Source organism: Hoplias malabaricus, chromosome 13 (assembly GCF_029633855.1).
Source record: "Hoplias malabaricus isolate fHopMal1 chromosome 13, fHopMal1.hap1, whole genome shotgun sequence".
Classification (NCBI taxonomy): Eukaryota; Metazoa; Chordata; class Actinopteri; order Characiformes; family Erythrinidae; genus Hoplias; species Hoplias malabaricus.
The window spans coordinates 21,557,206-21,568,834 of NC_089812.1; the positions used below are offsets into that span (position 1 = coordinate 21,557,206).

The 11,629-nt window shown below is 43.1% G+C and overlaps 1 protein-coding gene across 2 annotated transcripts in view; it reads left to right on the top strand.

The window, feature by feature from the left end:
- Nucleotides 1-11,276, top strand: part of syt3 (synaptotagmin III) — a 71,923-nt gene extending 60,647 nt beyond the window's left edge. For both annotated transcript variants that reach the window (XM_066642845.1, XM_066642846.1), the window contains exons 10-12: nucleotides 5,951-6,080; nucleotides 6,976-7,063; nucleotides 8,570-11,276. In XM_066642845.1, the coding sequence (XP_066498942.1) occupies nucleotides 5,951-6,080; nucleotides 6,976-7,059 (214 nt within the window). In that variant the 3' untranslated portion in view covers nucleotides 7,060-7,063; nucleotides 8,570-11,276. The remainder of the gene's footprint in view (nucleotides 1-5,950; nucleotides 6,081-6,975; nucleotides 7,064-8,569) is intronic.
- Nucleotides 11,277-11,629: the final 353 nt, after the last annotated feature.

The window sequence follows — 11,629 nt, forward strand, 5'->3', positions numbered from 1 at the left end:
TTCTGTTGTGAAGTTAACAGTGTGTGTGTGTGTGTGTGTGTGTGTGTGTGTGTGTGTGTGTAATCTCAGCACAATTGCCCTTTCGTCTCTATTTGTGTTTTTTGTTTTCTTTGTTTTCAGTGGATTTATTGAAGGAAAAGCATCTGCCGTTCTCGGAGCTCGTATACGAATCATCAAATCAGCTGCTATTTTCAGCCGTGCCTCCATTAGAGGGGAAATACAGCCCTAGCTCCTGAGGCGTTTGTGTGTGTCTGAGAGAGAGAGAGAGAGAGAGAGAGAGAGAGAGAGAGAGAGAGAGAGAGAGAGAGAGAGAGAGATTAGTTTTGGCCTCCTCTAATGAAGCCATCTTCTGTAGCCCACAGATAAATACTGATGAATTGCTTGGAACATTAACACGAGACTCTGGTGGTAAGAGATCTGCTTCTGACACATCCTACACACTGGAGATACGCGCCAGCAGATTCAGTGAAGGAATATGATATTTAAAGACAAGACAAGAATGAATATGACACCAGGAAAAAAAACCTGTTGGTGGTCCTTTGGGGGTCCTGACCATTGAAGAACAGGGTGAACGTGGGCAAACAAAATATACAGAGCAACAGATGGACTACAGTCTGTTATTGTAGAACTACAAGGTCCTTCTGTCTGGTCAGTGGAGCTGAGAGAGGGGACAATGAATGTACAAATAAGATTCATTAATTAATTCATTCATTGTCTGTAACCCTTATCCAGTTCAGGGCGGCGGTGGGTCCAGAGCCTAACAGGAATCACTGGCCGCAAGGCGGGAACACACCCTAGAGGTCCTTCACAGGGCGAGACTCACACACTCACACCTACGGACATTTTGAGTCGCCAAACCACCTACCAACGTGTGTTTTTGGAGCGTGGGAGGAAACCGGAGCACCCGGAAGAAACCCACATGGACACAGGGAGAACACACCACACTCCTCACAGACAGTCACCCGGAGCGGGACTCAAACCCACAACCTCCAGGACCCTGGAGCTGTGACAGAGACACTACCTGCTGCGCCACCTTGCCGCCCAAAAACAACATTTTAATGTTTTTTTTCTGATCTGTGTATAAAGATGTGGACAAATTTTTGATTCAAGAGAATATTATGAATAATAACTCCAGTGAAAATGGCATGGACAGATTTTTATTCTAATATTGGGGTGCACACACTTTAGAAGAAATATAATAATAAGAAGAAACACATTTATTGATCCCTTGGGGAAACTGCTTCTCTGCATTTGACCCAACCGTGGCAGTGACCACACAAACACACACTAGTGAGTAATTCTTCACACACACTAGGGGCAGTGATCACACACACAGCCAGAGCAGGGGGCTGTGACCTTTGAGCACTTTGGGGTTGGGGCTTGTTTCTCTAACCTCAAGACCATGACTGCCCCATGAAAAACACTCACAGTTTAGAGGCGATCACTGAGACTTCTGCACCTGTCGACAGGCAATCTGGCACCCCCTTCCTGAGCAGACCACTTCAGCATTCTCATGTTTGAAGGCCACTTCAGAATAGTCCAGTGTTTTGTTCTTACCTGTTCTTGAGTGTTCTTCACGGTGTGTTTTGTGGCAGTATCCTGATGAAAGAGATGGAGCTTTCTGACACTGCACACTGTACTTCACTCCAAAATGCCTTGAGAGTCTTGAGATAACATTGTGCCATGCACAGCTTCACGGCGCCCCCTGCCAGACACAGTAAAGCAGCCCTTAAACATAACCATGCTTCCTCCATGTTTCACAGTAGGTATGGTGTGCTCTTCTTTGAAAGCTTCACTGTTGTCATCTGTGAACATAGAGCTGATGTGATTCCAGTTTTGTCTCAGCTGTCTCCCAGGGTCATTTTGGTTTGTCAATATGCATTTAAGCAAATTGCAGTCTTTTTTTTTAATGTTTTTTCTTTGAACAGCCCTCCTGGGTCTTCCTCAGTGGAGCCCGCTGTCACTCAGAAAGTGTTTTGATGTACCTTGACCTTGATATAAGCAGTGCAGCTTATATCTCTCTGGAAGTTTTCCTCTGCTCTTTTTCTACCATTTGCACCGTCCTTCTGTCAATGTGGGGTTGATTTTCCTCGTGCGGCTACGGCCAGGGAGGATGACTACAATCCCAAGGGCCTCAATCTTCTCAATAACACTTGCAGCTGTGGAGACAGGAGCCCCAAGCTGCTTAGAGATGGTTTTATACCCTTTACTTGTCTACAGTCTTCTTTCTGATCTCCCATGGCAACTTTCTCTGGTTGAGGTTTAGTGTGGTGCACACGGTGAAGACACCAAACTGCAGAGTGACCACTTCATTTAATTAGGCTGCGCAGCTGAAGAAGTGTGTGATACTATGTAAAGAAAACAGCTTGAAATATTACTATAATCCATTTATATATATAATCTTTTTCTAAGGGCGGCACGGTGGCGCAGCAGGTAGTGTCGCAGTCACACAGCTCCAGGGGCCTGGAGGTTGTGGGTTCGATTCCAGCTCCGGGTGACTGTCTGTGAGGAGTTGGTGTGTTCTCCCCGTGTCCGCGTGGGTTTCCTCCGGGTGCTCCGGTTTCCTCCCACAGTCCAAAAACACACGTTGCAGGTGGATTGGCAACTCGAAAGTGTCCGTAGGTGTGAGTGTGTGAGTGAATGTGTGTGTGTCTGTGTTGCTCTGTGAAGGACTGGCATCCCCTCCAGGGTGTATTCCCGCCTTGCGCCCGATGATTCCAGGTAGGCTCTGGACCCCCCGCGACCCTAAATTGGATAAGCGGTTACAGATAATGGATGGATGGATGGATCTTTTTCTAAGTTTTCATATATTTGTAGTAGAAGTGGTGATTTATCTCAGTTCGCACTTGCTTTGTTTTATTCGGAGACATAAAAAGACATGCAGTTGATGAGAACATTGCTATGGATTTCATATGTCCACATCTGTATAAGGATTGTACATAAGACACTACTTTAGACCCTTGGCTCAAGTGCATCATAAATGTCATGTGTTCTTTCATTCTGTTTTTAATAATCTCCATCTGCTATATTATCTCCATCTCAGAACAGTCATGTGTATAGTAATGTACAGCCTGAGAGTCTGCCAGGCTGCTTCATCTCTAACATCTGCATCTGCATATTACTATGACGGAATGATGAAAGCAGTATTTATTTAGCCATTGTTTAAATGACATGTTATGGTCTGGTCTTGCTCTTTTTCCTGTTGTTTTCTTGTTCTGGTTCCCTGCTGTAGCTATGCCCTGCTTAAACACAATGGTGGGTCATTAGCCCACTTCACAGCATGGTGGCGCTGCAGACGGGGTCGCTGACACACAACTCCAGGGTTTTGGGGTCCTGGCTTCAAACCTGGTCACGGTGTGCAAGGACTATGCTTCTGTTATCCCCATGTCTGCGTAGGTTTCCTCCCACAGTGGTTGTGAGCCCCCTCCAGGGTGTGTACCTGCCTCGTATCACACCATCGTAATGGCGTTCAGAGTAGTATCAGGCCATCGAAATGGTGTTCATAATACTGTACGTCAGTTATATCAGTGTTTGATTAACCAATCACAGCAGAGTTCCTAATGCTATTAGCCAATCAGAACATTGACTGTTAGCAGTCAAGTACAGCAGTGATTTGAATATTTTTAGCATATAAGAACATTCAGAGTATAATCAGCCAATTATAGCAGTGTTCATAGTATAATCAGCCAATCACGGCAGACCATGCGAGTGCATTAATGTCAGTGGCAGTACTATAATAATAAGCCAGTGTCAGTGACTGCAGTGAGGGAAGGGTGATGATAATAAAGTGAGAATCACGTGTTTTGGCGCTGAATACTGCGTGATATTAATGACCTCCACCTGCTGTTTTTCTTCTGCTCTGCGCAGTCGCATGAAGCCTCGTTTCCAGCGGACCCCAGGCATGCAGCTGCTTTATCTCTAATAGCATTTACATTAAAATTGAGCACATATGGGAGGGAGCAGATTATTTGACCAGAAAATCTCTGCAGTGCTCAGCCAGCGTTCGCCTCTCTTATACAGTAGTTAGTCCCAGTCACGCAATCTGATTTGTGGAGAAGGATTCTCACTGTCTTTTGCTCAATCTCTGTATCATTCGGCTGAACTCTGCTTCTGAGTAACAGCTGCTTCGGCTTTCTTTCTCAATACATTTTTGACCAGTAAATAACCTTCAGCTCATGTTTTACACCATTCATTCATTCAGTCATTGTCTGTAACCCTTATCCAGTTCAGGGCGGGGGTGGGTCCGGAGCCTACCCGGAATCACTGGGCGCAAGGCAGGAACACACCCTGGAGGGGGCGCCAGTCCTACACAGGGCAACACACACTCACACATTCACTCACACACTCACACCTACGGACACTTTTGAGTCTCCAATCCACCTCCCAACGTGTGTTTTTGGAGTGTGGGAGGAAACCGGAGCACCCGGAGGAAACCCACACGGAACTGGTTCTGTTTAAGAGCGGCGCAGGAGCTAAACGCCGCTTCCCCGTGTTTAGTTTTCACCTGAGGCAGGTTCTGTGTGAGGGTAACAGTGACCAGACTGGGGGCCGGAACTGTCAGGAGTGTGATGTGGCTCTACACGGCTGGAGAGCAACCCGTATTTGTACTGTAGTTATTAACATTCAAATCACTTCCTTACATTGTGTGGACCCCCCTTTTGCCACCCAAACAGCCATGAATGTCCTGAAATTAAGTTGGAAGAGTGCAGCTCCCTACCTTCCTCCAAAAGTTACATAGTGCAGTTTCTGCAGCGTCACAGTGATTTTGAAGCTGTAATTATAAGGTTAAAATACTACCTAGTGTTGCTTTAAGTACTGAAATAAAGCCCACCCGTGTCAAACTAATGCATGACTGAATGAAGCTGATCCATGGGGAAGTGTAACTAACTACAGTCAAGAAGCAAAGTAAAGGAAGGTGTGTGTGAGGAACCTGTGGAACTTTGCTGAGGGGTAGAACCGGGAGAACAGTCTGTATCTTCATCACATCACACCACAAACACAACTGCTGTATTATTATCATTTACTACATTGAGCACGCAGACTCTTCTACTTCTGCATGTGTGTGTGTGTGTCTGTGTGTGTTCTGGTTTTTGCACCTTATCCAATCTGCTTTGCCATAGATAATTACCTGATGGAAATCTCTCTCTCTCTCTCTCTCTCTCTCTCTCTATCTCTATCTCTCTCTCTCTCTCTCTTGCTCTAATTATTCCTCTCTGTCCTCTGTGAAGGATTTTCGTGGTAATTATGAGGCTGGGACACAATATTTGTCCTCTCTCGCTCTGTCTTCTCCTCTCTCTCTTTTCTCTCCCTGTGTTTGTCTGGGTAATTCAGTAATTGGGAGACACCTCCATCCCTCTCTCCCTCCCTCTGCTGTCTCTTTCTGCTCTGTTGGCTCTCGTCTGTTTGTCTGTGTAATTATGTGATCTCTCAGCCCCTGTCCGTGTAATTACATGATTCTGAAGCTCTCTCTCCTTGTCTTTATTTTTTCTTTCTTTCTTTCTTTCTTTCTTTCTTTCTTTCTTTCTTTCTTTTTCTTATCTATCTCACTCCCTCTCTCCTTTTCTCTTATTTTCTCCTGCTACCTCACTTTTTCCCTTCCCCTCTTTTTTTTCTTCTCTCTTCAATCACTCTCAATTTTTCTCTCCCATTCTCTTCCCCTCATTCTCTACCTTTTTCTCACCCTCTCTCACTTCTCTTCTTCTTTTCTTTTTGCCCTTCTTTCGTCATCTTCTCCCCGTCTCTCATTTTCTTGTTCTCTTCTTTCACTCTTTCGATCCTCTCTCTATTTTTCCACAACCTTCCTCCCTACCCCATCCCTTCCACCCCTCCCACTCTCTCTCCCCCTCTCTCTCTCTCTCTCTCTCTCTCTCTCTCTCTCTCTCTCCCTCTCTCTCTCTCTCTCTCTCTCTCTCGCTCTCTCTCTCTCTCTCTCTCTCTCTCTCTCTCTCAGTATTGGTCATAATGAGGTGATAGGGATGTGTCGTGTGGGGAGTGACGCTGAGGGTCCGGGGAGAGAGCACTGGATGTCGATGTTGGCCAATCCTCGTAAGCCCATTGAGCATTGGCACCAGCTGGTGGAGGTACACATCCTCTCCACATTTCTACGTCCTGAACCATGTGAACTCACTGACCCCTGTCAGTCGTAATCTACAATTAGTGACACACAATGATAGTGGGATTACAGTGCGTCCAGAAAGTACTCACAGCGCTTCACTTTTTCCACATTGTGTTATGTTACAGCCTTATTCCAAAATGGTTTCAACTCATTATTTCCCTCATCATTCTACACACAGTACCCGACAATGACAAAGTAAGAAAGGTTTGTTTTTTGTTTTTAATTTTTAATAAACATCCTTTTCTCACTTTGTCATTGAATCCATTCTGGAATAAGGCAGTAACATAACACAAGGTGGAAAAAGTCAAGTGCTGTGAGTATTTTCCGGACGCACTGTATATCTGTATCGGCAGAAAATTGCTTTTATTATTATTATTATTATTATTTCTGCTAATAGATATTTATATCTACAGCATATCTTATATTTTGTATTTTGTACAATGTGCCCCGTTGTCCACTTACTGCTCTTTATTTACTTATTTTATACTCTGCTGCTGTAACGATGCAGATTTACACCCGTGGGATAATAAAAGACTTTCCTAAAGATTATCAGCATCAGCCCAAAGCTTTGCTCCACTTTCTGAGCTGAAACACTCTGATTTCTGTTTTACTGTTCTGCACATCTGTTTAGTTTAAACCTCTGTAAGAGCTGGCTAAATAAACGTGGCTAACCTTTTTCCCAGGAGACACCTGAGTTAATGTTAGCCATTAGGATAGATGTTGAGATGTTAAGTGTTGTTTAGGACGTTTGGTTTTCACAGCTGTTCACTGTCTCAGTGTGTGTGTGTGTGTGTGTGTGTGTGTGTGTGTATCATATTATAGTCATTAATTAGCTTTTTTTCATTTGTGCTATATTTCAGGAGAAATCTATCAACACGTTCTCAAAGAGCGCCACACCTTCACCCAAACCACACATCGTGGTGGATAGTCCACACTCCGAATAGAGATGTGAGTATTCACACAGACTCTGTTTAACATGAATAACCTAGTATTGGATACACACGTTCTTTGAGAGGGTATGTGGTACCAGAAAATTGGCAAAAGCAGTAAATATATGTGGTACCAGAAAATTGGCAAAAGCAGTAAATATCATCAGGTTTCACGTTGGTTATCACATGTAAACTAGTCCTCCAACCAAAACTGACTTTCTTCAGTCACAAGATCATCGCTGTAGTCATATTAGGTATAGTTTATCATAATACGTTACTTAATATAATAATACATCATTTGAAGTATGGTGACCTAAATATCTTCATTTTGATGACATCACTGTGCTCCCACCACCTGCATGTATCATGGAGAGAAAAGGTCCAGCTGATTCAGACCCTCTACGAAACCCCTCAGGGGCTGAACCTGTGGAAGATTTGACCACTACTGTTATGGTAGAGATTTTCTTGGCCTTGTAACAACCGTCTGCATTGTGAACGTAACTGTTCACATACTCACCTATGTGCTACGCTTGTAACTGGAGGCTTCCACTAGAGGGCAGACCAGAGAAAGATGTGGGTAATTGCAGACTGGGCTCTGACACAGCCTTCTTCCAAACTTTCTTCCATAGTGATGCAGTTTTCATCTGCACTGCCCCCTACTGTGTACACGTGTACTGCACCTTGCATACGCCTGGCGTTTATTTTCATTTTATTTTTATTGAGGACGTGCACAACGACGCACACAAGACATACGCAGTGTATGTGAGGAAGCCATGATGCGCACACGAACAGTTACTTAACAGCAAGTTCATTTGGTTGAAAACAGCTAAGACCGACTGTAGTGCACTAGAGGCATCGAGCACACAAACGCACACACACACACACACACACACACACATATGAAGAAGATGACAGCCATCCCAGCCCCCAGGAAGCAGTTGGGAGTTAGGTGTCTTGCTCAAGGACACCTCAGCTGTGGATACTGAGGGAGGAGACAGTACTGTGTTTTCACTCGCTCTCAACCAATCTTCCTGATGGTCTTAGGGCTCTATCCTGTGACCCTCCTGTCCCAAGTCTGCTTCTCTAACCATTAGCCCACTGCTATCTTTAGGCAATGGCTGACACTGATGACAGAATGACAGTGTGACTTTAATGCTCTATGACAAAGCTTACATGGCTGCATGGTACTGTCAGTCAGGCACTGTCACCGTTTTCAACACAAGTTTTTTTGTAAACGCAGCATTACTCCAGTCTAGAGCATCCTGACTCAGTTTAACCGCTTCACACACAAACACACACCACAGACAGAGCGCTATTTACAGGCGTTTGACTTGTGAGTGGGAGGCTGGACAGCCGTGTGAAAGTGGAGCAGTTTTGGCTCCATTCATGTGAGCGTAGAGCTGGCGAAGAAAGGAACATCTGTTCATTCTCCTTGAGATTTCCAGTGTTCTGGTGTTAGCCAATGTGTTTTATTCGTCTCCTATCTTGTTCTCTCTTTCTCTCGCTCTCTTTCCTATGTTCTCAGGTCAGCATCCTGTTTCTAGCTCCAGGCGTACATTCTTTCTTCTCATCTGTGAATAAATCTCTCCATCAACGAAAAGAAGCAGAGGACGAAAGACAGTGCTAGCTGTTCTGCTGTGGCAAAAAAAAAAAAAAATCAAAACACGACTATAGGGAACACACCAAGTAGAATAGACCAAACACGGACCACACACACACACACACACACACACACACACACACACACACTCACTAAACACACTAAACACTCCCATTGAAAGGCATGGTTGCTGGTTGCTGTGTATAACAGGTATGACCTAAGAGACATTATATATATATATACATATATATAAGAATATATATATATATAAATTTAAAAACATATTGGTTTATTCAGGGGAAATATGATGCACATTCCCAATCTCTAAAATCTAAAAATAAAAAAACAAAAACAACAAAAAAATAATAGAATAACTTTATTTAGTTATTTAAAACTGAGCCTGAAAATCTCAAAAAGATTTTTAAAACCTTGCTAATGTAATCAGGAGGACGATCCAAGACGCCTCACTCTGGACCATTAGGATGTGTTTGTGGATTGTGTGTGTGTATGTGTGGGTGTGAGTGTGAGTGTGTAAAAAAAAAAAAGGCTGTTGTAGAACCTCATTCAAATGGGACGAGCGAGCGAGGTGGCGAAGGAGAAGTCTTCGTCGCTCTTTCCTCTCGAGAGAGGCGGACTACTTTGTCTCTGCTGTTTGGGATCAGGAGAGAGAAAAATGAGGACGGACCCATTGGCCAAAGCATGTTGCGCAACCTTGAAATGTGTCCTTCCTGCCTACTACATTTTGACCACGTTTCATCGTTGTTTTCTTCCTCTGCTGGAAGCTCATCCAGATTCAGATTTGGATTAAGATTCATTTTTATTTTTCTATTTTCTTCTTGTTCATAGAATCAACCCATTTTGTTTATGTTTCTATTGATTTTTTTAAGCCAATCATAAGCGATGACTGTTCTCGGAGATGGGAAGCAGACTACCTTGTTGTGTGTGTGCCGGGGGGGAAACCATCCTGGTGGACTCTCACCCTCTGGAGGACTCTCTCCAGAAGAGTTGGGCTGGATTTAAAACTGCGAACTGAGACGGACCGAGTGCACTCTCTGGAAGTGTATCCTTCAGAGGAACGGATTCAGCCATAATGATTTTATTTTTGTACCATTCCAGGATGATTTTTGTTGTTGTTGTTATTTCCTTCTCTCAGGCCTTTTTGTTTTTGTTGGAATTGAAAAAAAAACCTAAACAAAAGTTAAAAAAACAAAAAACAAAGAGGAGATCATCTTCATCTTGGGAAGGACACACGCATCCGTGCTCCTTTTACTTTTCCGTGTACCTACGTGTTTGTGGGAGTGCTCTTTTTTGTACTGATATGCATTTGTTTGTTTCCTTTGTGCGTGTTTTTGTTTATTTGTTTGTTTGTTTGTGCGTATGCCTGTACGTCTGTGTCCGCCAATGTGATCCTGTGTATGACATGTTTTGGCACCTCCCCCAGAATCCTGAAACCCTTGATATAAGGCTGCTTGTCGCTAGTCGTTCGGTTCGCTAGTGCCACTCTCATGGCTGCTTGACCTTGGAGCTTTTGAAGGAGACGTGATCTGTTCTTCTGATAATCATTAATTATTTATTACAATAAGATGTCCATGCACCAAACTTTTGTGGCGAAAACCTAGCTCACATTTAGGTTTTAGCTAGTGATAAACCATACCAAGGAGTAATTTACCAAGTAACTAGCTGTTATTTAGCTGAAGTTTTTACGTGTGACCTATTTTTATGAGGAAATGTTAAAGACAGCTCAGATTTGATTGGATTTGCCTTGGCTAAGATTTTTGATCAAATTAAAATGAGTTAATATTAGATGGTTTTTTTTTATATATATATATATTGGTTGTGGCTAATGCTCCATTAGCTTGCATTACTCTTACATTAGCTAACATTAATGTCAGATAACTGTAAGTCATCTGCAAATTTACTGAGAGGCTGTGATCTTGGCTGTTCTTTGTGTTTAATTTTAATTCAGAATGACTTTGGAGCTCTAAGAATATATTATTTTTATGCTGGAACAATAAATGTATGTAAATAACAACATTGATAGCTAATTAAACCTAACAAGCAAACATAAGCTAGATAATGTTGGTAATGAAAAGTTTAAATTAGCAGTCTAGCATTTTCATATTTTTACAACATTCATATTAATCCTGGTCCTATTTTGACCAGAGTTTAAATGATTCGAATCAGTGCTATGAACGTTGAGCTTCAAATATACATACAATTAGCATTTATAGCATTTTAGATATAGCTATCATGTGATATTGAAGCTAGTGAGTTAGATATATCAGTTGCAAAGCCACAAAAACATGCTAAAACCATTAATGTTTGGCATATATATTTAATTCAGATTAGGTCACTCTTTTACATAAGTGTTAAGGAGAGCACGAGAGTGGCAGAACGGTCCGACGACGGCTGATGGAAACATTAAACGCAGCCATCTTATCTTCCTCAGTCTTTGACCTCACTCTCCTCTCCCTCCCATGATGCACTGCAACTCTCGTTAAAGCGAAACGTGTCTCCTGTGCTGTGTGTGTTAGAGAAGCGTTTCTCCAGTAGGACTTTTCCTCCCACTCTTCACGGACGGAATTGAAGTGAAGATGACGCTAATGCACTGCCCCCCCCCCCCCCCCCTCCGCACCCCGACTCCCGATCAGCTGTCTGTCCACTCGTCCGTCCTTCCGTCTCTGGAAAAGCGCTGTTAGCTTTGCTCCGTGCTCCTGTGTCGGGTGTGTTCTCCTTCTCCTAAATGTGCTGTGTACGTCAGGAAGGGGTTAAAAAATTGTGGGATGTTATAGGACGAAAAATGTTGGGACAGATGTTTTTTATAACTGTTTGAGGAACAAGTAAAAAAAGAAAGAAAAAACAAACAAGAAAAACAGCTTAGCTACATTTCTTTAGCCTGAATGTGATTCCTTTCCTTGTCCAAACATTCCTAACTAACGGAGACAGAGATGAAGTTTTTCTTCATTTGCATTGGTCCACTGTTGA